The 25,759-nt window shown below is 59.7% G+C and overlaps 2 protein-coding genes across 6 annotated transcripts in view; both read right to left on the reverse strand.

Annotated features, from left to right (window-relative positions):
• KIF21B (kinesin family member 21B) overlaps positions 1-15,660 on the reverse strand; it is a 39,722-nt gene extending 24,062 nt beyond the window's left edge. Inside the window, exons 1-6 of one of the 2 annotated variants that reach the window (XM_065854223.2) lie at positions 15,080-15,657; positions 3,658-3,880; positions 3,138-3,320; positions 1,157-1,306; positions 788-922; positions 236-403 (exon numbers count right to left, since the gene is read on the reverse strand). In XM_065854223.2, the coding sequence (XP_065710295.1) occupies positions 236-403; positions 788-922; positions 1,157-1,306; positions 3,138-3,320; positions 3,658-3,880; positions 15,080-15,117 (897 nt within the window). In that variant the 5' untranslated portion in view covers positions 15,118-15,657. Of the gene's footprint in view, positions 1-235; positions 404-787; positions 923-1,156; positions 1,307-3,137; positions 3,321-3,657; positions 3,881-15,079 lie in introns of both variants that reach the window. The other variant, XM_071817700.1, reaches the window with a different exon arrangement.
• Positions 15,661-17,754: 2,094 nt separating this feature from the next.
• The window catches only part of CACNA1S (calcium voltage-gated channel subunit alpha1 S), a 38,537-nt gene continuing 30,532 nt past the window's right edge, over positions 17,755-25,759 (reverse strand). For 3 of the 4 annotated variants that reach the window (XM_071817696.1, XM_065854222.2, XM_071817698.1), the window contains 11 exons: positions 25,397-25,524; positions 24,864-24,960; positions 23,421-23,523; positions 22,368-22,469; positions 22,123-22,247; positions 20,968-21,096; positions 20,096-20,295; positions 19,360-19,424; positions 18,830-18,939; positions 18,461-18,577; positions 17,755-18,246 (listed from right to left, as the gene is read on the reverse strand). In XM_071817696.1, the coding sequence (XP_071673797.1) occupies positions 17,986-18,246; positions 18,461-18,577; positions 18,830-18,939; positions 19,360-19,424; positions 20,096-20,295; positions 20,968-21,096; positions 22,123-22,247; positions 22,368-22,469; positions 23,421-23,523; positions 24,864-24,960; positions 25,397-25,524 (1,437 nt within the window). In that variant the 3' untranslated portion in view covers positions 17,755-17,985. Of the gene's footprint in view, positions 18,247-18,460; positions 18,578-18,829; positions 18,940-19,359; positions 19,425-20,095; positions 20,296-20,967; positions 21,159-22,122; positions 22,248-22,367; positions 22,470-23,420; positions 23,524-24,863; positions 24,961-25,396; positions 25,525-25,759 lie in introns of those variants that run through there. The other variant, XM_071817699.1, reaches the window with a different exon arrangement.

A 25,759-nucleotide genomic window follows, 5' to 3' on the forward strand; every position in this document is an offset into this window, starting at 1 on the left:
CTTGCACCCTTGTGCCCAGCTGTACCTCCTCCCCACAGTCAGAGCTGTGCCCTCACTGCTGGTGTTTGGACCGTGCATATTCCTGCCTACAGGTCCAGGCCGCATAAAGTCCAGCAGAGACGGCAGCAACCCCAAGAGCCCAGAGCAGCTCCAAGCAGGACCCAAAAGCCTCCCAGGCTCCCCCCGTCAGGCCGTGCCTCCCCCTGCCCTTGCACACTGGTGTCTGGGGCCGTACCAGACCACAGTTGATGGAGATGCCTTCCTTTGCTCTCTCGCCGGTAGCACCCGTTCGCTTCAGCCTTTCTGAGCCAGCCAGGTCTACGAAGTGGAACTTGGCCGTGAGGGTCTCATACTCAGTGGTGGGCTGGGCTCCGTCTAGGAGGCTGGTCACCTCCCCATCCACCTGTGGCCAGGCACACATGGAGAGGTCACCACCACAGCCCTAGAGCAGGCAGGAGCTCCCTTGGCCACACTCAGACCTCAGCAAAAGCCTGAGTGTTCACCCTCCGCATCCAGCCCCACAAGGATGGGGGAGAGAATCCCAACAGCAGCTTGCTTGGGGACATTCCTTGAGCCAGACTATCCCTGCCTTGGATGCGGCTGCTCCAGGGCAGACCTCAGCTCCCATTAAATGCTAATGCTGGCTATGGCTGCAAAGAAGAAAGGCAAAGCCCTGCCTCTCTTTGCAAGACTTCAAACCCTCTCTCATTTCCAAGGGACCCCCTGACACATTGCCTGGGTGTCAGATCCAGGAACAGCCCAGCCGTGAGGCAGGAGCACATCTCACCAGCTCCGGGCGTGTGCACACTCTCATCTGGCACAGGTGAATGGTGAAGATGGCGTGGGACCGGGAGCTCTGCACATTCATCTGGGTGCTGGCGGTGGTGCGGGAAAGAGCCCCCTGTTTTAGGCACTGGATCAGCTACAACGACACGAGGCAGGGAAGAATGGAACCTTGAAGCACCTTTCAGGGAGGGAGGACAGCAGCCGCCGCAGCCCCGCAGGCACGCCGACCTCTCCCTGCGTCACCCCGGGGCTGCTCTGTCCTATCCCAGTGACATCCCCCACTCACCTGGCTGTACCCACACATCACATCCCTGGCTGGTGGGCACCCCGCTGCCATCCCTCCTCCACGCCTGCCCCGTTCTGCACCCACCTCGTCCTGCGAGCTAATGAGGCGCGACGTGACGCCCGTGGTGTAGATGCTCCCGCTGGCATCCTCATGGATTTTGATGTTGGATTTGCGGTGGCGTGCGTCAGGGTCACGGGCACTGTCAAACAGGTCCAGAATCTCCTCATTGTAGAGCTAAGCGGGGTGGAAGCGGGTGCGGGGTGAGTAGCAGTAAGCAGGAGGCTGCCAGAGCCCAGCACAACGGGATCGACAGGAGCTGCCCTCCTGCCGCTGCAGCCCTGAGAGCCAGGACAGGTCGCACAGCTGGGGACGCACGTGTGGTCACGCATATGTGCACACGCGGGTGCTTAGGCAAGGCTGACCAGGAGAGCTGGTGTGCGTGCAAGTGTAGAAGAGGACACACAAGCATGTGTGTGCAGATAAGAGATGACACACAGCTCTGACCTGCATGTGGGGGTGCCCTGCTGGGACACGATGCCCAGAGGAACGGTGCGTGTGTGCGAGCGTGCACACATGGGCCTGTCTGCCCCGCGAAGCTCCCAGCTGCAGCCTGGGCTGGTTCCAGTTCCCTACCCTGTCTTGTCACACTGAGAGCTGTGTGGGAACCAGGACACTTTCAGAGCCCTGTCCCCAGAACCTGAGTGGACACCCAGGAGCTACGCATCCCCCCACCCAGCCCTGCTCACCCGGGGAGCCCCCAGCTGCAGGAGCCAGCGCAGCCCCTCTCCCACCCCAGCTCCTGGAGGTCACCTCTGCCAGGTGGAAAGGGGACAAGGGGGACCAGGGAGTGCTGGACAAGCAGGGAAAACCCTGAGGACCCAGAGCTGACCGAGGATGCTCTCATCGATATCTTGACCCTGCAGCATCCTCTCTCACCCCGAGGCAGAGGGACACCCCTGCCTGTCTGTCCCCCCTGCCACCACCACTAAATGCCACACATCGCCCTGTCACACCCAAGTCCCAGAGCAGAGAGTAGGGTCACCCAAGGACCACAGGCTCCTGGCCAGCAGAGCGGATCAGGCTAATCCATTCCTGGCTGCCCCAGGTGCAAACAGGCAGCCCAAGGGTTTAAACCCCACTCTGACAGCCTGTGCCCGGGAGCAGAGTCACAGGACAGGGATCAGCGGGGCCAAATCCTTTACCAGCACCAGGACAGCAGGGTTGGTAACCAGCATCCAAAGAGGCCACATGCCCAGCCTGGCACAGGACATGGCCACCAAAGCCACATGGAGGCAAGATCACAGCACAAGGCTCCTCTCTCTGCCTGTCTCTTCTGGGTTGTACTCCAGATCAGAACACCAGCCAGATAAAGTACATTCAGGAGCTCAGCTTTGCTCAGCGCCACCCTCTGTTTTCTCACCAGGGCCTTAAACCAGTCCCATATAGAACTTCTTTGCACTTTCACCCCAGGACCAGCCCCCAGGGAAACTGCTGCAGACACACGAGGTCCACAGGCTTTCTGGGACAAACTTCTCCAGGGAAAGAAGGAGTTAATAGAAGAGGCTTTTGAAATGAAGAGGCCAAAGCAGAGGCGGGAGAGGATGCAATGAAGCATTCTCAAGGTCAAAGATGCAGCAAAGGACATGGGAAATAATGCAGCCCTTCCTCAGATCTCCAAAAGAATGGCAATTTTTTCTCTCCTTGTTTCACTGGGAAATGCTGGTCCAGACCCAGGGCAGCAATATGCCACCATCCCAAACCTCAAACAGGAGTAAATGAGCCCAGAGTCCCCTGAGTCCGCAGGGGACCAAGGCACAAGTCCCTTCCCCATGGAGGGGGCTTCCTGCAGTGCCACCCCAGTTCATGGCCATCATGAGGTCAACAACATTCAGGTGCTTTGAGTCTCTTCTGCCTGGGCACACATCCCTGCCCACACACACCTGCTCTGGGGTCCAGCTCAGCCAGGGAACAGCCAGGACATGGGGGACTTGAGGAGACCAGGACGTGGGAGCTGAGCAAAGGGCAGGGCAGGGCCACGGTGTCACCCAGACCCGCTGTCACCCACCTCCAGGAACTGGGCGCTGACTTTGAACTCGGGCACCGGCACTCCCTGGCTCTGCGCCGCCCGCTTGCGCTCCTCGATGCCGCTGAAGAGGTGGCCGATGGCCCGCGGGATGATGCCCTGCTCATCCTCGGAGATGTTCATGTCGAAGCCGGTGCCCATGGTGTATGTCTTGCCCGCACCAGTCTGCAAAGAGGCAGCGAGGGTGTAACTGGGTGGGCCCTCCAGGCTCAGAGCACTGCACCCCACACCTCCCCCTGCCACCCCAGGCTCCCCAAATGCCTCTGCTGAGCCCCTCTGATCCCCAGCATGCTCCCAGCCCTGCCTCCCCTTCCTCCCACCTAAGGACACCCCCTGCCCCAGCTCCCAGCCAGCCCAGAGACAACTCTGTCAGCTCCACAAGCTTCATACACCTCCTGCCTTCCCGAACCTCTGCAGGTACCACCTCAGCATCTCCAGAGCCCAGCACTGCAGGAGAGCCCAACGCCCACGCCAGAGCCCAAGGAGCTGGCAGAGCACGCACCTGGCCGTATGCCAGCACGGTGGCATTGTAGCCCTCGAAGCAGCCTTCAATGAGCTTGCCCACGCACGTTGTGTAGATCTGCTCCTGCCATGTGTCCAGGTCGAAGACAAAGTCATAGGTGAAGGCCTTGTCCTTCCCCAGCAGCACCTGGGGCTCGCCAGGTGTCACCGAGGTGCAGATGTGACATCCTTCTATTTTCTCTTTGGACAGTTGGGGCCGGATCCTGCAGGAAGAGAAGCGGGCTGAGGGCAGCCTCGAGGCTCATCCCATCCTGGGGGACACAAGCCTGGCCCTGAGGATGCGAGCATGGCCCATGATGGAACCACGGCACCTCTGCCTGCAGTGTGGAACAAACAGCACAGGGGATGCTGCAGCTCCTGCACCCAGTGACAACCTTGATCTGTTTGTGGCCGAGATAGGAGGCTGATGCATCCCAGCAATGCCTCCAGCCACCTCCACAGCCAAGGTGACAGGCAGGGCTGGGTACCACGGCACAGGCTGGGTACCACGGCACAGGCTGGGTACCACGGCACAGGCTGCCCCAGTAATGACACACAGCCTGCCCTTAACACTGCCCTTGCACCAACAGCTGAATCCAGCCCAGCACGGCCCATACGGGGCCAGCCAGCCTCCCCACGCCTGTGCTGGCTCATTCACCCTGATGTCCCCAGCCAGCTCTGGGCTGCACGTAGGCACTGATCAATACATCAAAGCAGCCCTGACGGGGACTGCCAGGGTGCAGGCAGGCAGCCAGGATAGGCTGCAGCCAGCCACGCTCACTTGAGAGGCAGCGAGATCAAACTGCAGTTACAAAGGCTTGAAATGCAAAATGCAAAAGCATGACGAGACAGTCCCAGAGCCAAAACAACTGTCTCAACCAAACCCCCACCCAGCCCGATGGCTGTCTCCAGCTGTGGACTCGGCGGAGGGGACGGGGACAGGCGAGGCTGTGCTGGGCTCCTGGCAGCATGCACAATAGACCCACCTCATCCCCACCCACCGCGCTCAACCCTTCCCCGGGAAATTTGGGTATGAAACAGCAAGACCTGTGCAGGCACGGCTCTGCCTCAGTGCAGGCATGGGTGCATGTTAGAGCTGCAGCAGCTCTGGCCTTTGGTGGATGTTCTGGCTGCGGGAAGCTGGCTGGTCCCAAGGGACTCATGGAGAAAGGGGGAGCACGGAGCCAAGCGCCACAGCAAACAGCTCTCATTAGAGCTAATGACTGCACATCTCCTCTCCCTGGGTGCTTCATAAACACAGCTATTAATTCCTCCAAAGCCGCATGGCTGGCAAGCCAGCGTAGAGACCACAGCAGACGTTTTGCGGGTTGGGGCTCTGCATGAGCCACCTCTCCTCGCAAAGCCCAGGAGGGCCAAAAGCCACCGTGTCTGGGGACTCAGGGAGTCCCCAGCAGGGCAGGAGGGAGCACGGAGCCTGGGCAGCAGACGTGTGGGAACAGCTACATGCGTCCGTGGGTATATTTAGCTCAGTAGCCACAATCGAAAGCAGCCTCTGATGTGCTCAGCCCTAGACTTGCTCCTGTCGCCTTCCCAGGGTCCCACCCTCCTCCAGGAAAATTAACCCCAGCTTTAATTACTTTTTGACCAATATAATGTTCTTCCCCCTCCCCCCACCCCAGACATGCACAGTGACAGTGTCCCTGTGGAACAGGCAGAGGAACAAACTGGAACCATGGTATTCTTAGAAATTTTTCTCATCTCAAGAAAAATGAGAACAGGGTTTTCCCCCCAGTCTCCCCAGGTGATTAACTACGTGCACATGGGTTTGGAATAGAGGACGAGCAGCAGCACCGGAGAGGTGCACGCACATTAATTTTCCATATGGCATTTCGGGCCCAGGGAGGAGGGAGCCGGCAGGACCACATCGGCATCACAAGCCCAGCCACCACCTCCACCTGCCCCGCTCAGCTCACCGCGAAGGGCTGGTGACAAGGGACAGAGTACCCAGGACAGGGCTGCACAGTTCCAGCCAAGTGCCCCTGCCAAGCAAACGTGGCCACTTCCCAGCCCCGGGCACCCAACACGCAGGGTTGGGAGGCAGATGGACGCACAGACAGAGACAGAGGCACAGGAGGGATGACCAGTCCTTCCCCAGCCGGCAGCTCTCGCTGGGGCAATGACGGGCGGTGCAGCAGGACCCTGCCTGCGCCAGCATCAGCGTCCAAACCCAGCGGCACCAGCAGCATGTGTGCCAGGGAGAGCCTCCAGCAGCACGGGGAAACAAAGGGAACCTCGGCTGGGAGCCTCTCCATGGCCATCCTTCCCTTTCCTGCCGGGCTGGCAGGCTCTGAAAGCGCTGTCTCCACGGCTGGGCTGCCAGAGAGACCGAGCATCTGGGAGGAAGGGGGGAGTAGGTCCCACACCCTGAGGGGCAGGGAGCTTCGGCGCCCAGCCGGGTGTGCTCGGCGGCAAGCACAAAGCCCGAGTTGTTCAGCACCGCTGTCCTATGCCAGCGTTTGGCCGGGGTGGGGGGAGCCAAGCAAGGTTGGGAGCCAAGTGCTGCATGGGCACCGCAGAACAGCCAACTCCCACGGGCAGGGTTGGCTTGGGGGTCCCTCCGCCCTGGGGAGAGACTTGTCCATCCCGGCATCCCAAGCTCTGCACCCAGCAGAGGGGATGGGGTTCACCACAGCGGGCACAGCCAGCGTAACCAGCATCAGGGCTGAATCCGCCAGCAGACCCTGTGCACCACAGGGAGGCTGTTTCTTTGCACAGGAAGGCACAATTTGGCTGACACAAAGCACTGGGTTCATGCCCTCATGTTCCCCCACCTTCCCCCCTGATGGCCTCAGTTTCCCCCCATCCCAGCCCACCGCTGTGCAACCCCAAGTGTGATGGGAGAGCCTGTCCCAGCTGCGGCAGGGAGCTCCTGTTTTTCCGATGCTGCTCAGGGAGGGAGGGTGTCTACCTGCAGACCCCTGCAAGGAGCCATTCCTCTCCGCTTCAACGGCTGGAGTCGAGGTGGCTGCCCAGCCAGGTAGGGCTTGTTTCCCAGGGAGCCGAGCCAGACAGCAGGGGAGTGCAGGTGGAAAAGCTCCACAGCGTTTTCCCTCTCAGTGCCAGACCCCGGAGGCTTGAAGCCACTTGCTCTTGTCCACCCTGTCTCCAGAGCGGCAAGGCTGCCCTCTGCGATGCTGGCAGCTCCAGCCCCAGGTGTGGGCTTGGGGTGCTACCCCCTGCCCAGCCGTGGGCACCTCTGCCCGTGTGTGCTGGCAGAGCCCGACCAGCCACACAGCCCAGCTGCTGGGGACGGGATGTGCCTGCCAAGACAGACGGGCTGGGCAAGCCCAGGCAGTGCCTGGCTCTGCTCCCCGCATTTCCCACATTTACCCTGTTCCCATCCAACTCCCTGCACCACCTGCATTCACTCTACTCCCCACACTGCCTGCATTCACCCCAATCTCCCCTCCACACATGACTCCACATTCACCTCGCTCCCATCCCTGCACCACCTTTGTTCACCCTGCACCCATCCCTGCTCTCCCCATTGCCCCATCCCTGCATCACCTGTGATCTCCCTGCTTGTGCTCACTCCAGGCTCCCCAGCATCGGGACTGCAGGAGCATCTGCCAGCCAGCCCACCTGCCAGCCTTGCTACTCCCTCTGCTGCCCCTACACTTTGCTCTCCTCTACCCCAACCTGCCCCCCATGCTTTGCTGCTGCCCTGCCATTGCACCCAGCTGTGCAGGGCAGCCATGCAGAGCATCATCCTGTGCTCCCCTAGGACATCCTACAGCTCAAGGACACCCTAGGCATTGCAGACCGTGGGTGGCACATGGGGCACAGCGTGGTGATGTATGGAGCACCCAACCTGGCCAAGCAGTTCCCCAGGCAGCCGGGAGCTGCCAGCATCATCAGGCTAAGATCAAAGCCAAATGCTCCAGGTTTGCCCATATCTCCAGGCCAGCACAGCAAGCATGGACCCACCCACCCTCACCAGCAGCTCACCAGGCCTCAGCTCAGCATGGGCTGATCCGACAGGGGGATCTGCCCCCTTGCCTGGGAAGGGATGTCCCTGTCCTCATTGTCCCCTGAGCACAGGGTCTCAGGAGAGGGCTGGCTGCCAAGGGCTGGCTGTTTGCACACAGGTTGCTTTGAACCCATATCAAGACAAAGTTAAGCATTTAATTACCGCGGCAGAGAAGCAGCTCCGCAATCAGAGAAAATTCAATCAGGCTCCCTGGGGGCCAACCAGGTCTGGTCAGCAAATGCTCCAATTAAGAGATACAGGGAGCGACCTCCTAGGAAGAGCGAACACAACAGGGGACAGCGCTGGGGTCTGCAGAGGCACCCACACCACGAGATCGCTGCCGAAATGGTCTCAAGTTGCACCGGGGGAAGTTTAGATTGGATTTTTTTGAAAAAATTCTTCACAGAAAGGGTTGTCAGGCATTGGAACAGGCTGCCCAGGGCAGTGGTGGAGTCACCATCCCTGGAGGGGTTTAAAAGGTGTTTAGACGAGGCTCTCAGGGACGTGGTTTAGTGCTAGAGTTGGGTTGTGGTTGGACTCTATGATCCTGAGGGTGTCTTCTAACCAAAACGATTCTATGATTCTATGAAACAGCACCAAGGCAGAGGGTGCCATGGCCAGTACAGCTGGCCCAGCACCAGCAGCAAGACGGAGCTCCCTGGCCCTGGTCCCCATCCTGCCGCAGTACCAGAAAACCCTGTCAGCAAACCCCGCTGCCTGGGACCCAGAACCCACCGGCTCCCCCTAATCCTCCTGCTCCAGGCTTTCCCAGGCTTAGGGAAATCTTTAAATCAGGCCTTGGCAGCCACCATGTGCTGCTCATTAGGTCTGGCAGGAGCACACCAGCACTGAGCCGCACCATCTGCTCTGCACCCAGACCCACCGCGGGTCAGGGACGTGGGACGCGCTGCCTGCACAGGGACACGGCACCTGGGGACACCCAGCCCAAGGCAGCAAGCAGAGACCAGCGGTGCCTGGGGGAAGCACAGAATTGTGCTTCACCCAGCCTGGATGGGAGCAGGAGTGGACTGAGTTTGGGATGTCCCTGAACTTCTCCTGCACCCCCTAAGCAACTGGCCATGCCATCAGCTCCACGCTGGACCTGCCCAGGAGAACAGGCTGGGAAACACCACCAGGATGTTTGCAAATGACAGACTCAGGACAGTCACCCACAAAGGAGCACAGGGCCCCAAAACCCCAGGCAGGGTGGGCAGCACAAGGAAACACACGCGTGGCTACACGTGCAACTCGACACACACCCCAGCAGGGCCCCCCTGCTCCCCTCCGACCACAAAGCCACTGGCTCAGCAGCAGCATCAGCATTTACTGGAGAGCGATAGGAAACCATCATTTGCTGACTCTGGGCCTGACGGGCCATCGGCCTGACCCTGCGGGGCACAGGGGTGCCACAGGTCCGATGGAGATAGATGGACATGCTCCCCCTCCCAATTCCGCATCCTGGTACTGAGGCTCCTGTTTGCTTCCAAGCCAGTGAATCACACCCACTGGGTCTCTCCCTCTCCCAGGTGCCCCCGTACAGTCTCACATCCCAGTCTGATCCCAGTACTGGGGCACCCATAAGGCTTTCCCAGCCCCCTGCATGCCTGCAGCCCCCTGACACGGTCTGATTGCCACTGGGAAAACAACCTTGGCAGAAGATGCTGCAACCCCAGAGCCCACAGGGGACATCTGGAGCAACATGCCCGCAAGACAGGAGAGTGGGTGGCACCAAAGAGGTGCATCTCCACCCCCACAAAAAACCAAAATCCCAGGCCCTTGGCCAACAGGATGGGAGATGCTATGAAACACCCAGGAGCAAACCTCGTCCCACAGCTGGGAAGGGAATAGGCTTGTTTTCCCCTAACATCCTCTTCGGGCAGCATGAAATAATAGATGAGCAGAGACCACAGAGATATGGCTCAAGAGACCCCCTCTCCCTAACACAGCCAGGAGCCAGGTTGGGCCTCCCAGCCCTGTAACACTGGCCCGAGGAAATGCCCTTTGCTCCGTGCTTGCAGGGCAGGGAGGAAGCAGAAACCCACCAGCATGCCAGCAGGGTGGGGAATCCCCATGCAGTGTGTTCACCTCCTGCAGCAGAGCCCGGCGGCAGCTGCCCTCACAATCCACCACACCACAAACCTGCACTGTTTAACCAGTGACAGGGACTGTTTTGACAGCCTGCAGCAGGAAAGAGCCTCGTGGGACCACTGGAGCCAACCCCCCAAGCAGGAACAGCAGGACAAGCACCAGCCAGGGCTGGCTCCTCAATTAGCACTGGGCTCAGTGGGGCTATCGCCTTCCCTCTCCGGGGGCCAGGAGCCATGTTCCCAGCAGCTTTGTTTAGGGCTTCACCTCCTGCGATTTTCTCCTAGCCCCAGTTTCACTGCTGGTGCAGGGAAGCTGCAGCTGGCTCTGTCCTCCAGCTTAGAGACAGCACAGCCTCCCAAGTTCCTGAGACTTCATAGCATTACATATTTAAATCCCTTGCTGATGGGTGATGGGTGCGGGCACCGAAAGCCTTTTAAAGCTGCTTTGCTCCGAGCGATGCTGCAGGTGACGGTGTGTCTGCGTGGGACCGTGGGGTCCAGCCTCGCTCTCTCCTCACGCCAGCACCATCTCCATCCCCTTTCTAACATTTCCGCTGTAACAGCCAGCAAGTGTGTGAGTGATTGAAGCCAGGCACAGAAACCCCCCGTGCCCACACACCTGGGCTCAGCACTTCCCTCCAAGAGCCTGTGGGGCCCCCCACAAACCACAGTCCCCGACATCTCTCTCCAGACCAGGGAGGCCAATTTAATCCTCCTTACTGGGAGCAAAGAGCATGCACACCCCTTTGTCACACAGGGCTGGGAAGTCCCAAAGTGAAACCAAAGAGCGGCAGCTTGCCCAGATGGGTTCAGCACAGCAGCAAAACACTCACAGGACATGGAGGCCTCAGCTCCCAGGGCTGCCTGCGCCCGCGCAAAGGATGGGGAAAGCAGCTGGGGGTGCCCACGCCAGTGCTCTGCCTGCCCAGCACCCCCATATTACAGCAACCTCCTGAGATATGTCCTTCCTGAGACCAGGGCTGTTCGCCAGGGACCCTCCCAGCCCCCCAGATGGACCACCCCACCCCTTTCTGTGCTGGAGTCCTTGGGCACCATGTGCTCCAGTGTGGCACAAGCTGGGCTTACACCACCCCTTTGTCCAGATCCAAAACTGCACTGGGAAGAGCTGGTTTGACAGGGCTACAACTCCATCTCCTTGGGGACCAACCCCAGGGGTGTCAGATTCACAGAAACCATCCCAGCGGGCAGAGGGGGGCTGGCCACACAGCAGCAAAGATGCCAGGACCCTGGCAGGGCTGCGAGCCCACACAATCCCCGCATCTTTGCCAGAACGATCGCGCTGAACTGAGGCCTTCCAGGGTACAAGGTGATGGGCACGTGAATCTGTCCCATCCCTCGTGGCACATCCGACCCTTTTCCCGAGGAGGAGGTGGGAGCAGCTCCCTGGGCAGAAGACAGCCAGCACCGCGCCGCCTGCGTGGAGCGCAGGGCATCGCAGCAGAGTGTTTATGAGAGCAGCAGAGCGCTGGAGGTTGCAGGGTTTAAATAAACTTGAAATCCGACTCAACTTCCTTCCCCAATTTCACAAGCTCTGTTTCCTGAGTCTCCGCAGCCGGCCAGGCACGCTCGGGCGGCGCGGGCAGCTCCGGCACAGGGGGTGCCCCTTGCTCTCCAATGAACTGGGCAGTTTGAAAGTGCCCTCGGTGAGCATTTCTGCAGCCAGCCCGGCTTCTCAGACCTCCCCGGCCAAGGATTTTAATGGCCTCTGGGTCAATATACACCATCAGCCCTTCCTGACACAGCAAAACGGGGCTGGGTTCCACCTCCTGCACCCAGCACAGCAAGTCTTGCTCCCCACGCTGCACCCCGGTGAGCTGCAGCTGCGAGAGCCGACAGCACCTGGCTGCAAGATGGGGTGCTGCAAGCTGGGGTGCTGCAGGGAGGGGTGCTGCTGAGGCTCAAGGAGAGGTACGAGCCTCAAATTGATGGCTCTGCTCCTGGATGGAGGGCACAAGCTGGCTGCGTCGCAGCCACCCACTTGAAGGTCACCTTACAGAAGGAAATGGCAGTTGTTGCCTTCCCCAGCCTCTGAGGAAACCTCCCCCAGCAGCAAGGAGCGAGGGCTCCCGGGCCACCCTGCTCGGCACCATCGCGGCAGGCGGCAGCTTCCCGGCTGACACCGTTACCCCAGAACCAGCCCAACCGCTGCCGGCAGCCTGGCCCCATCGCTTCCTCCCCAGCAGTGGCAACCGCAACCAGCAAGCTCAGACGCGCCCATGAAGCGACACGGCAGGCTCAACGCTGATGGGCGAGCGAAGGCAGACCCTGCCTGCAGGGAGGGTGGGAGTCAGGGCGGGGTCCAGCCCTGCCCTTGCAGATGGTGCAGGTCTGAGCTGCAGGTACAAGGTGCTGGTACAAATCAGCCTCTGGGCCAGGAGCAGCCGCTGGGCCTGCATTTCCCTGTGCTGACAGCAGCGCTGCAGCAAGTACCAGTCATTTCACTGCTGGCACGCAGGAAACCTGAATAATGCGCCCATACCCCAACCAGTGGCTCAGGACATGTGTCCTTCGGACCCCCAGTGGCAAAAGGGCAGCCAGGATTCTCCCAATGGGAGCACGGGAACCTGTGAAGTTGACAGTGAAACACCACAGCATTTCTCCTGCCTCCTCCTGCCAGGCCAGGAGAACCAGGAAGACCTGGGGTCCCCCCACGGTGCACCACCCCTGCTCCTCTGTCCCCACTCCTCCCACCCTGAGCGCTCTGTGGGGCCCCAGAGACAGGTCCCAGTGCCTGCAGCACCTCTTAACATTGGCTGGACCATCCCCATCGCACAGCTGTTTAACCTCAGCAGCACACAGCACCTTCCTCCAAAGCCCCCATCGCTTCCCAGTGTCCCCGGCTCTTCCCCAGGTCCCACCCTGCTCCCTCCAGCAGCGCAGACAGAGAAAACCTAAAGAAATGGAACAGCTGGCACATGTATGTTATTATAAAGGACAAATTGGGAGCTTTGATCCATGTCTGGCTGCACCCTAGAAGCGCTGAACCTCCTCTGTGCTCCAATGGCCAAGGGAGGTGGGATCTGCGGGCAGGTTTGCTTGGAGGGTGGGGGATCCTGGGGTGTCCTGGAAACCCCTGCAGCCCAGCTGCTCCACCAGCGGAGTGTCATGAGTGCTCACAAAGGAAAACCTCACTCTGCTCCCAGCGGGACAAGGGAACCTATCACCGGTCTCCCTGGGCTGCTTTGGCAGAAAAGCCGGGTGGTCCGCAGGGAGAGCAGCTCAGCTCTTACACGCTCAGTCCGGCCTCAGGAGCCACCTTCCTGCACAGCGCTGCAATCTGCCTGCTTTGTCTCACGGTCTCCTTGCTCCCAGCCCTCCTCCTTTGTCCTGCCGACTCACCTTCGCCACCGCATCACCATGGCTGCAGCAAGCAGGATGCTGGCTCACTCCCCCAAGGAGGGGGCAGGAGTTGGACCTCTCCCCCTTCCCCAGGTCCTCACCATGGAGACCCTAACCCCACTGCAATGCTGCATATTCAAGTCACCTCCCAGTCGTGATGCCCTCCCTGTGCATCAGACCAGCCCTGCACGCCATCACTGCCAGGGGCCAAGGGGATTAGATGGGAAGAGCCCAGCAGAAATGACTCCACGGCTGCCACCCTCAGCAGCACCCGCTCCATCTCCCATGCAAAAGGGACCCTGACCTTTAGCCGGGCCTCTGTTAAAAGGCACCATCCCAAGAGAAATGCAGGATGGAGAATGGGAAGAGTCTGGTCAGCAGGAAATCTCCACCCCCATCCACCAGCACCACTTGGTTCCCGGGTCAGTATCCTGGCACAGATACCCCCGCCTTGGTACAGCGCATCCCTGCCCCGGCACCAGCACCACAGCCGCACCCACACCACAGGGATGCTGTCACCTCCCTTGCAGCTCCCCTACCCTTCAAAACCACAGCCTGGCCCTGATTCTCAGGCTTTCGAATGGAGCAAGGTTCACCACTGTCTGCTACCAGGACAGGAAGACTGGTCAGGCAGGCAGCGCTGGGAGCTGTCCTGGTGCACACACACACATGCACACACACACACACACACACGCAGCGGCACATACAGCCCCACACCCACCCTTTCTCCTTCCATTACTGACGCTGCACCCAGCATCTTTTGTGCTCTCACTGTGCCCAAGCAGGCAGGGACCAGCCAGGGCAGTGCCCTCCGCAAATCTTCCTCCGAGGACCAACACAGCCCCCCGCAGGCTGCCATCAGCACCCCCCCTGCCCCGTGCCCTTAGGGGTGCGGACAGGGGGACACACGCGCTGCCCTGCCCCGGGTGAGCGCACAGCCCCACGGCGGGACACAAGCAGGCACAGCCAGCCGCGGGGCCGGTGTACCCGCGTGGGGCTGAGCCTGCCGAGCTGTGTCCCCACGGGGCCCCGGTCCTGCCCTGGCCCGGCTCCACCGCCACACGCTGCCCGGCAGCCCAGGGCGCCCGCCCGGACTCAGCTGGTCCGGAAGCCGCGGGCTGACCCGGCGCAGGCCCGGGGAGCAGCGGGAGCCGCACGGCCGGTCCCTTCAGCTCCAGCAGGGCCGGGTCCCCGCCTGCCCCCCCCGCCGGTTTTGGCGGGGCTCGTACCCCGCGTCCTCCGGGGGCTCCTTCCTCCTCTGGGGGCAGAAAGAAACAAAACGACGCCGGTCTGCGGGACCCCAGCGGCTGTGCACAGAATACACCCAGCCTGGCACGGCGCTAACAAAGAGCCCCCCGCTTTCACCCACCCGGGGGCTCCGCAGACGATGCGTGGTCGACCCCGCCGGCTGCCGCCCAGCACAGCGCCTCCCGAGCCCCCCCGAGCCCCGCGTGAATGAGACGCCGCCGGCAGCTCCTTTATTGAGGTGCACGATCTGGAAGGCGCATTGTTCCCACTCCGGAGGCAGCACAAAGGACACCGAGATGCCGCATCGTTCCCTACCACCTAGCGGGAGGTGTGGGGGGGCAGACAGAGACCCCCACCCCCCCACTCTCCAGCATCATTCCTGACACCACCGGGGGGCCAAACCCACCCGCGACGCAGCCAGGAGTTGCCGAGCGGCATCAACCGGGCGTTAACCAGCTGTCCAGGTGACGGGGCCGGGGGTTCCCCCACCGGCCGCAGGGATGGGAGGGGAGGGCGGTATCGCGGGGGAGCCGATGGGGTGAGGGGGGTGGCAGCCCCGAAACGCTGCACACGGGCGGTGGGGAGGAGAGCGGCGGCTGAGGGGGGCGGCAAAACCCGACTCGCTGCCCCGGGGATGGGCAACCGCGACCCCCCGCCGCGCACAGGCGGCTGCAGCCCCCCGCCCGCCGCGGGTGCACCGAGGGTCACCCCGCAGCCCGGGCCCGGCCCGCACTCACCTCACGGCCACCTTGACACAGCTGTCCGGAGCCGCCATGCCCCGCAACGGGCACCGCGACCGCGCTGCGAGAGCAGCCGGGGGGAGGGGAGGAGAGGGGGCGGGCCCAGGTGCGGGGGGCGGGGCGAGGACACGCCCACAGCAGCGCTGCCCGCGCGCGGACACACTGAGACACGGTCACGGGGACACACGGTGACACACTCACGCACACTAATGTGCACTCACACGGACACGGAGACACGCACACACGGGCATGCTCACACTGACACACACACTCTAACATGCGCTCACACGAATAACGGAGACGCACACACAGACACACTCACAGCGACACACACACTCTAACATACACTCGCACACACTAACATACAGGGACAAGGAGACACACACACAGACACGCTAACACTGACACACACACACTCAGACACGCACACTCACATGGAGAGTGACTCACAAACACACACATGCACACACTGACACACACACACACACACCTCGAGGCACACACTCACACACACACATTCTGACACACACACAGGCACACACTAATATACACGCTCACACACACAGACACACGCTCACACTCTCTCACACGGACACTGACTCGCACACATGCACACACTGACATACTCACACACACGCTGGTACACACCCCCCCACACTCACAGAAACCCCCCACACACTCTCACCCGTCAGTCCCTGCTGCCCCCTGCCGAGCCAGCAGTCCCGCTGCTGCCTGTGCACGCCTGTACCGGGCTGTACCAGGCTGTACCGGGCTGTACCGGGCATACTGGGCTGTACCGGGCTGTACCGGGCAGTACCGGGCTGTACTGGGTTGTACCGGGCTGCGTCCTGGGAAAGGTTGCTTTTCTGGTCTAGGACAGCCAAGACATAGCAGAACTGATGGCCAACAGGTAATGAAGTTAAAGCTGTGCCCAGTACGGAGCCCAGCACCCTCCCTCTGCTCCGGGGTCTGGATGCCTTCACCTCAACAGCACCGTCCCTTCACCCCATCTGCTCGTGCTCATCCTGAGGCTCCCAAGGGACCAGGGCCGCATGCCATGTGTGTGCGGGTCTGCGCGCACTGCGGGAGCTTGCTTGGCAGCTGCTGTGGCAGGTAAGTTCCAGGGCATCTCATGCTGGTACAGCATCAAGGTGACAAGCAGGATATGGCCTGTCTGTCATCCTGCAAGGATGTGAGGAGCTGGCATTTCTCTTCCTTGGTCCCTGAGGGCCAGGTTTGCAAGGATAGGACAAGAGGAAACGGCCTCAAGTTGCACCAGGGGAGGTTTAGATTGGATATTAGAAAAAAATTCTTCACAGAAAGGGTTGTCAGGCATTGGAACAGGCTGCCCAGGGCAGTGGTGGAGTCACCATCCCTGGAGGGGTTTAAAAGGTGTTTAGACGAGGTTCTTAGGGACAAGGGTTAGTGCTGGAGTTGGGTTAGGTTATGGCTGGAATCGATGATCCTGAGAATCTCTTCCCGCTGAAATGATTCTGTGACATCTTGGTCAGGAGGGACCCTGAGCTGTCATTTTTTCTGAGGCTGGACCCTTCCCCACCGAAGCCGCATGCAGAGAAAGGCAGTGACCGTGCCATGGTGCTCTGACCCCATCTTCCTACTCCCACCCCTGTGCCAGTCGCATCACAAGCCAGATGTGTCCCCCAGTTCAGCTAGAAAACAACTCAAGAAAGACCCCCCCAGACACTAGTTTGAGGAAAATCAGCCCATTAGCAAGTGCCCCTTCCTCAGGAGCAGGGAGATGTGTCTGTGTGTGTGCAAGGGGGTGTAACTCCTGCCCCAGGGCAGTGAAGCAAGAGCGAGGGATGTGCGGCTGCCCCATGACACGACATCCCTGCTGATTGCCTGCATCCCCGCGGGGAAAAGCTGTCTGCGCTGCCACGTCCCCATACAAGATGGGCTCTCCGGCGCTCAGGCTGCAGCTGGAGCTCAGCAACAGCCATTTCTCTTTTATTAAGTTAACAAATAAATGCCCTGCTGGAGAGAAGGCATGGTCTATTGATTCAGCACCTCCCCCAGGACCCATCAGTTCGCTGCATTTTAATATATATTAGGCAAGGAAGAGCCCTGTGTGGCCCAGTTTGGCTGTACTGGGACCCCTCTGGAGCAAGATCCAGCAAAGAGCCAGGGCAGCCACAGTGCTCGGCACCCAGACCCTGCCTGGGGCACTGAGGTCCGTAAAGTGGAAGCCCCGGCGAAACTCATTCGCAGAGCGGAATAACCTCAGTTGCTGCTTGGTACCCGGCAGCAGTGGGCAGTGCGCAGGCAGCCGTGCCTGTGCCTGTCTGCTGCCCCAGCCCAAGGCACATTGCCCAAGCCACTTGTCCTCCTCCTCTCAGAACAGGCTTGCCTGCAAGCAGGAGGAATAGGCTCCACCAGAGATGTGAGGATGCTGGATCCAGCTGCTGAGGTACCAGAAGACCCCCCCGAGCTTGGCACCCTCAAAACGGCTGGTAGAGACATGAGCACTCGGGAGTGAGGACAGATCTCCCTCAGCATGGAGAGTGGATGCTGGGACATGAATCGCTGCCAGCTCTGGTTGAACGCAGTCTTGCATTTGCAGCCTCCCCCCGAGGCTGAGCAGCGAGCAGCCGTGGGCACAGGCTGTGCAGGCAGGGTGGAAGAGAAAGGAGGGAACGGGAGGGTTCACAGACTCACACAGCAGAAACACTTTTAATGACCCATCCAGCTCTTGCACGACGTTGCTGGCACAGCGTTGTCCTATCTGGCACCAGCACCCTGGAAACTCGGCCCAAAATTTCTCCTGCAGTGGACAGAGCCCACCAGGATGCCAGGCAGGGAGGGGGAGCAGTGCAGTATCGCTCCAGTGACCACCTGCAAGCTCCTGACGGGACCGTGCCCACTAGGCTGCATCAGCTGGCAGCTCACAGGTGAGTGGCACTGACGGTCTTTTTGGGGAGGGCTGCGCTGAGCCCTGGGGAGCCGGCTGGTGATGCGGCCGAGGTGTCCTGAGGGGCAGAGCCAGTTTTTGTGCCCTGCAGTGTTTCTCTTTCCTGTAGCAGCTCCACAGCTGCTTTCTCCACTTCATCCATCTCCAGCTGGCTGCTGGCTGCCATCTCGTCCCTGGTCACTGCTACGAAGGATGGGTCACAGGCCAGAGACGCAAGACCTCCAGAAATCAGAGCCTGCAGTGGAGGAAGAGGTCACAGCCCAGTGTGTGCTCAGTTTGTAGAAGTGTCCCTTGCTGCCCTCTGCGCTGGCACGTACTTGCTGCTCACCCTCGTAGCTAAGCTTTGTCTTCCAGCCTCCCAACTTGGCGTAAGCATGGCACCTCTGCCAGCCTACTTCACTCCCTGGCTGCCCTGCCTTTCCCTCTGCCAGGCTGTGCCCATGTCTTACCTCCTGAATGAGGAAGGTGATGGCTGGGGTGGAGGATGTGCTTGGGTGAAGGCTCTCACCCTGCTGGTACCCTGAGCTGGATGTCGTTCCCATTGCAGAGCCATCATCTCCAGGCAGCTGGGCAAGAGGAGCAAAGAGCTGCAGCCTGGGCTTGGGCAATGCCCATGGAAGGTCTCTCCCATGTCAATGGGAGGGCTGCAGGTACTGTCCCCAACCTGGACACACACTCCCATTCTGCTGGAACTCCTGGGTCCAGGGGACCACCCACAATGGGACCAGCATGGCCATATGGGCAAAGAGACCAGCTCCTCCCCAGCATGGCTGTGACAGCCCTTCCCATGCTTCTGGACATACATTTGCCCCCTTTACCTCCTGGGGCAGAGGGTGCAGTCCTGATGATGGGTGACCCTCGGGGGTGGCCCCTCGCCTCCTGCTCGGCCTCCGTCGCAGCCTCTCCATAGGTAAGGGGGGGTTGCGCTCTGGGAGTAGGAAAGTTGGAGACATCAGATGGGCACAACAGCAAGGACTCCACTGGGAATGGGTTAACTAGACTGGGGGAACCAAAGGGTTTAGGAGTTCAGGACCAACCAATGTCCCAGCACCTGACCACTGCCCCATGCTCCTCACTCATGGCTGGAAAGAAGTCCCTGTTAGTTGAAACACACACAGTCTTGTGGCCCTGCTGCCTGGAGAACGGCCAGTCCTCCCCCAGCCCGAGACACTGGCTCCATGCTCCATCAACCCAGAGGGGAAAAAGGTGGGAGAAGGGTCTGCTGGAGCTCCCCATCCAGGTCCTGCTGTGCTTGAGACTCTCAGCTGACCTCCAAGTTGCATTCCCTTCCCCCTGCCTGGCCCTTGGGCTGGTGCAGATCCCCCAGAGGAGCGATGCTCAGACTCACCCTGCACTAGACGCTTGGGTGCTGCTGGCGCCATCTTCCTCAGCACCTCGTCCTCATACTCCATCCTGCAATGGCAAGCAGGCAGGTCAGCCCAAGTGGCGACCATGTGCAGGGACCAACCCACCCAGGGGTGCAGCCTCCCCACCTTCTCCAACCTGGGGAATGCAGCTGGGGGGCAGACCAGGAGGGCCACCTAGGATAGATGAACAGGGCAGAGACCCCAAGAAGTAGGATTAAGAATATCCTATATTGGCAATCCTTGTCCCTTGTACCCATGTGTGGGCAGCCTGCTGGTGGCCCCTACCTAGGCCTTGGCACTCAGTTTGGTGGGGAAGGGTGTTCCTCTGATCCCTGGCACCCTGCTGTCCACCTTGAGCCTCATGGCACTGAAATGGAGTGATAGGAAGGACAAGAAGGGTGTTTAGGGGCTTGCACGCTGACATGTGGAGCCACTCACCAGCCCTGAAGCTACCCTGTGTGTTCTGGGGACACCTCCGGGAGTGCCAGGCTGGGGCCCAGGGGCCAGCAAGAAGTGTCTGCCCTCCCTGCCCCCTCACCTGAGCCCCAACAGCTGAATTTCTGCATAAAGCTCCTGTGTCCACGGAGCCACTTGCATGGCCAACACTCGACTCCTCTGCAAGTTTGCCGGGACCTCGCTCCTGCACCTCAGTGACTCGGACAGACCTCACCCATCCATGAAGAGCCCCTGCACAAGACCACGTTCACCAGCCCTTACCCCTCCAGCCAGTCGTTGCTGTTGGCATTGTTGACGTTGGTGTTGCCTTCCTGGGGGAAGTCATCGAGGAAGACAGGGGAGTCGAGGTCCTCGCTGCCCACCTCTGTGAACTGCAGGGGCCTCTGGCTGGCCACATGGGGCTGCAGGGGGCTGCTGGGCTCCAGGAAGCTGTCGACCTGGCCAAACAAGCCCCCCGTCCTCTGCAACCAACAGGGAGGGTGTCAGAGGAGGCCTAGAGCCCCGAGCTGCTCTGGGGCCATTCCCACGGGAGGAGACATGTGGGGGGGGGCATGGGAATAGCGGTCTCTCTGCTCATCTCTCTGTTGGGGCTTTGCAGACCACATGGTGCTGAAAGCCTCACCGCCCAGGTGTGGAAGATGAGGCACTGAGGGGTGATGGCCATGCAGCAGCACTGGGATGAGAGCCAGCCCTGTGCACGACAAATCCTCCACCTCTGTGGACAGCCTGAGCTGGGGGCGCCTCTTGACACAGCAGGAGGTGCAACCCTGCAACACCAAAGCTGCCCGGCCAAAAGTGAATGTGTTCCTGCACTGGTGATGACACCTGAGCTGTCCGGCCTTAGCCTGGCAGGAGGTGAGAGTGGGGCCCTCCAAAACAGCACATCCCAGCCAGACATACGATCAGGGTCCTTTTACAGTGGGGAAATGGAGGCAAAGAGCCCTGGATGACTCAACCAGGATGTTCAGGGAGAGGAAAGAAGTGCTGATCCATCCTTGTGGTCCACATGGTCAGGCTCATGTCTGTGGGCTCTCCTCCAGCTGCCGGGAGCTATCCTGACTCGCCACCAACACACTGGAATGGGGGCTGGGTGGGACCACCACCATCTGGGGTGCCCAGATGGCTGCACTCACCCTGTATATCCCTTCCTCCATGGCAGCCTCCACCATTGCTCTTTCCAGCTCCTCTTCAGCAGTCAGGTCACCAGAGATGGCCCGATGGATTTCAGGAGCAGCTTCTTCTTCAATGCTCCTCAGCCCAGCCTGATGGGGACAAGAAGGCATGGCTGGATGTGGCCTGGCCCCACCACCTGTCTCACTTTGGGCTTTGGAGAGGGAAACACGATGAAGCGTGCTCACCTGGTAAACAGTACTGCAATTCTCCTACCAGGGCCACGGGTCACCCTGCAGCTGGCTCTGTGCTTGGTGAAACAGCTTCTGGGCTACTGCTGTCCCACCAAGGGGTATGCTAAGGGCAGCCTGGTGGAGGGTCAGGCTGGTGATGCCCAAGAGGCAGCTGTGCCTTTGTCCCTATCTGGAGACATCTGACCTGGGGCCCAGCTCTTTTCCTTGCCTTGCATCTTTGGGGCCTGGTATTTAATCTGTACAAGTGATTTTGTCCCTATAACATCAGGAGAGGCTGGATACATCCCAGCTGCTCTGGCGAGGCACGTAAATCCTCTCCCATCCCACCCTGACAGCATCCTTCAGGGCTTCTCTGACTGCAGTGGTCCAGCTCAAGATCGGCCACCTCAACCCCTCTCCACCTTACGTTGCACTGGGCAATGAGAGAGGACACAGAAAGTACCAGGCATACAGAACTACCTGCAACACTGCTAAGGTGAGGCAAGGGAGAAGGCCCTGGGAATGGAGAAGAGTAGGTGGATAAGGGCCTAGGCAAGCAGCATTTGGCCCAGACATTGGTCTGTGATGCAGTTCTCCAGGTCTTAAAACCGCTTGGTGAGGCATCAGATCCTGCTGAGCCCTCTCTGTGCTCAAGTCATCCAGGCAGAGTCAAAAATCTCCTTTGCTTCTGTAGCCACCTGCACCCTGGAGACTAAGGCCACCCTCAGTGGTGGGATGCTCGTGGCACTGGTTCACTTGGGGCCGCCTCCCTTCCAGAGTCTGAGGCACAGAGGTCCCCGTGTGTCACGGCAGCTCTGTCTCTCTAAGTCATCCTTGACTTTCCTGAGCTGGGTGAAGCCTCTTCCCTTATCTGCAGGGCTCCCCAGCACACCCTGCTTGCCCCAGGGAGGGTCATCCCTCCAACACAACCCACACGCTACCAACCTGGATCTCCACAGGGTTCTTCTTGGGCCGGTACCCATAATACTCCTCCTGGCGCTTCATGAACTTCCTGAAATGCTCTTGGATGAGGAAAGTAGCATAGAATTTGCCCACTGTCACCTCATCATCTGGAGGGAGGAAACCAACCTGACCATACTGTTTATCTCAAGGCCCCGAGCTGTCGGAGCAGCTGAGACCCCAAGCAGGTGTCACTGTGCCCCTCTGGGAAGCACCACCAGGTGACACACCTCCGATAGGTGGGATGACCTGGTCCAAAAGCTTCATACTCGTTCGCTTCCAGATTTTTTTGATAATGGCTCTGAGCTCCTCGTTGGCCTGTTCAAAGTTGCCTGTGAGAAAAGCAAGCAGGACAGAGCAGTTCATTCCCAGGGCAATGTGAACACGAGTGAAGACAAAGCACTTTAAAACCCGGCCAGACCTCTCTAGGGTGTGACAGCTCCTCTCCAGCCTTCCTACACAGCAAAAATGGGTGTTTTAAGAATGAGGTTTTGATTTTAGCAAAAATGCTTTAACTATAGAGTAAGTGAGACCTAGAAAATGGAGGAAGCGTCACTACCACTCTCTGCTCTGGTGATCAGCTACAGATTTCGACTTCCCCTTTGGTGCTCTCACAGGCTGCACGGTTCAGTGCCACCACTGCCCAGCCTCACTCCTCCCAGAGCCCACTGCCCCAGCCCAGCCACAGAGCTGCTCCTGTGACAGTGCCTGACCCACGGGCACAGAAACAGGCTGATGTGGCATCTCCCCAAAGCACGGCTTTGCAAACCATGCTGCTGGCAAAGAAGGGGATAAAAACTACCCCTCCCCAGCACAGCTAAATTAAAAGAGGCTCCATCCCCTTCCACTCCACTCTGAGATTATAATGCACAGCGAAATGCAAAACTGGAGCAGGTGGTGCTATGCTGAGGCAGGGGAAGATCAGCCTACACTCAGCAGCGCAGGAAGGGAAGATGGTGGCTGTGCATTGTGACAGGGAAGGGAACCGGGCAAGAATGGCTCCTGAGCTGTTCAGGGTGAAGTTACACAGCTGGGGTAGCATTGGTTCACTTTCGAGGGCTGCAACACACGTGCTTGCAACTAATAATGTCCTCCAGGATTGGCCTGAGCAGCCACATGTGTGTGCCCGTAGTCTCTGGTCCAATCACTTAATTAATGGCATGAAGCCGAGGGCTGCAACAGAGGGTGTGCCCTGAGGTCCCCAGACAGAGTGGGGGAATGGTGTGTAACCAGCACGAGGAGAGGCCCATCAGGCTGCAGAGGCAAGCAGAAGCATCACTCACCTTCTGTCTTGATCTTGAGGGCTGTCCTCACCAGCGCAAAGAGGGTTGCATTGAAGGTGACGGTGCCGTCACTGTTCAGAGGCATGTTCATGCACACCAGACGCTGCACAGCAAACAACCATGTGAGCCCAGGCTGGCAGCTCCCCGCAAACACACAGCCTGTCCTGGCCAGAGGACGGTCGCGCTGGCCAGGGAGAGGCTCTGCTGGGGCGCTGAGCTGCCGGCCAGGGAGCCCTCCCAGCTCTGCCCACTCTGCCCCGGCTCGCAGGACTCTGCACCACTGCTGGGCAGTGACATCCCTCATTCAACCAGCCAGCTAAACCAGAGCAAGCTGTGGGGAGAGCCAGGTCAGATCTGTGGGAATAACCCAGTCTGTGGGGCACTGGTGCCACGGGAAAAAAACATAGAATCATAGAATCATTTTGGTTGGAAAAGACCTTTAAGATCATCTAGTCCAACCGTTAACTCTACACTGCCAATTTCACCTCTAACCCATGTCCCTGGGAACCTCATCTCCGTCTGTCCAACCCTCCAGGGCTGGTGACTCCAGAACTGCCCTGGGCAGCCTGTTCCAATGCCCCACAGCCCTTTGGGGAAGAAATTGTTCCCAGATCCAACCTCAACCTCCCCTGGCGCAACTTGAGGCCGTTTCCTCTGCTCCTGGCGCTTGTTCCTGGGGAGCAGAGCCTGACCCCCCTGGCTCCAAGTTCCCTTCAGGCAGTTCAGAGATCAGAAGGTCTTCCCTCAACTCCTGTTCTCCAGGCTGAACAACCAGCCAGCAGAGACACAGCACTGCTCTCAGGGAGATGGGAGTCATTCTGCACTGCGCTCCACCTTCCAAAAAGTGTCTCAGTCTGCCATGAGGGATCTGGGGATCAAACCTCCTCATGAGTCTGCCCAAGACCCAGGTTTACATGTAAGTCTCACACAGGCCCTGGATTTGGGCAGAACGAGCTAAGCCACGAAAAGTGTATGCATGCCTACAGAGCTGGTGTTTCCAAGTCCCACAGTGCTACTTGCCCTTGTAAACAAACCTCTACAGCTCAGCTGATGTGGCTGGGTCCCCAGGCCCAGCATTGCCCTCCTGCACCAGATGCAGATGAGGGGCACATCTGTGTGGCCTGGGGGTCCCCCTGCCCTGAGGGCTCCAGGCTGGGCGGAGGCCAGCCCACCAGTGCCATTCCTCTCAGAGCAGAGGTGAGCACAGCCAAGTCCTTAACGTCAGGACCCTGAAACACATCAGCTCCATGCAGGTCAACAGCACCTCCCCTTGCTCACAGAACACCCCCCTCCATTAAACACCAGAGGTCAGAGCTTGCGTATAAACCATGACACTGGGAAGCTGGCTGGACTGTCACCCTCAGCCTCCCTGGGGAGGATGCAGAAACCACTTGGGGAAGGTGTCCCTGTGCCCACACACCCTGCCACCCCCTCGGCTTTTACCTTACAAGCTACACGGTGTGGGCAGAACTTCCCGAAGCCCAGGGGAGGCTGGATACGTCTCAGCAGAGTCACTACATCCAGGTGTTTGATCCTGCCTCTGTGGAGGCAACAAACTGCATCAGCAGTGTGGTGACAGACGTAGGGGACAGCGGTTCGCGCAGGGGCTGGGTGGGTTCATCCTTGTGGCCTGCCCTGTGCTCTGGGCAAATCCCTACACTTCCCTATGCTCCTCCTGGGGAAAGCAGCTGTCCCCCACAGCACCGGGCAGCAGATAAAGGTGTGCAGTGGCACGGGAAGAGCTGGGAGAATCAACAGGGCTGGATGAAGAGGCTACTGGAAGTCTTGTGTCCCCAGACACCCTGATGGCTTGCATCAGCCCTGGAACACACTGGCAAGTCCACATCCACCTCCAAGACGCTGGGATCTAACTCTTAGACAGTGCCACAGCTTGCACTGCCACACGTGTCTCAGGGCAGCCCACCCAGCTCCCCATAGACTATTCCCCTCCGTGCCACTCACCCCCTGTCACTCACTTGGCCTCGGGGTCGTACTCAGCCCAGATCCGTTTAAACTCGTCCAGGTGATGGGGCCCAAGGATGGACCAGTCGCGTGTGAGGTAGTCAAAGTTGTCCATGATGACGGCCACAAAGAGGTTGATGATCTGAGGGCAGAGGAGCGGGTATGAACGATGCTGGCTAGGGCAGGGCCAAGCACCTGGCAGGTCCTCGGGCAGAGGGACAGTGACAGCTCTTACAGCCAGCAGCACAGAGCAGGGCAGTGCTGCTGTGGGAAAACACAAGCAGACGTGTTCAGGAGGAGAAGGAGCTTGGGCTCCCCTAAGCCAGGGGATGCTGTGGGTCACCGTCTGCAGGGACGGGCCTCCTGAGCACACGGAG

This window comes from Patagioenas fasciata, chromosome 21 (assembly GCF_037038585.1).
Source record: "Patagioenas fasciata isolate bPatFas1 chromosome 21, bPatFas1.hap1, whole genome shotgun sequence".
NCBI lineage: Eukaryota > Metazoa > Chordata > Aves > Columbiformes > Columbidae > Patagioenas > Patagioenas fasciata.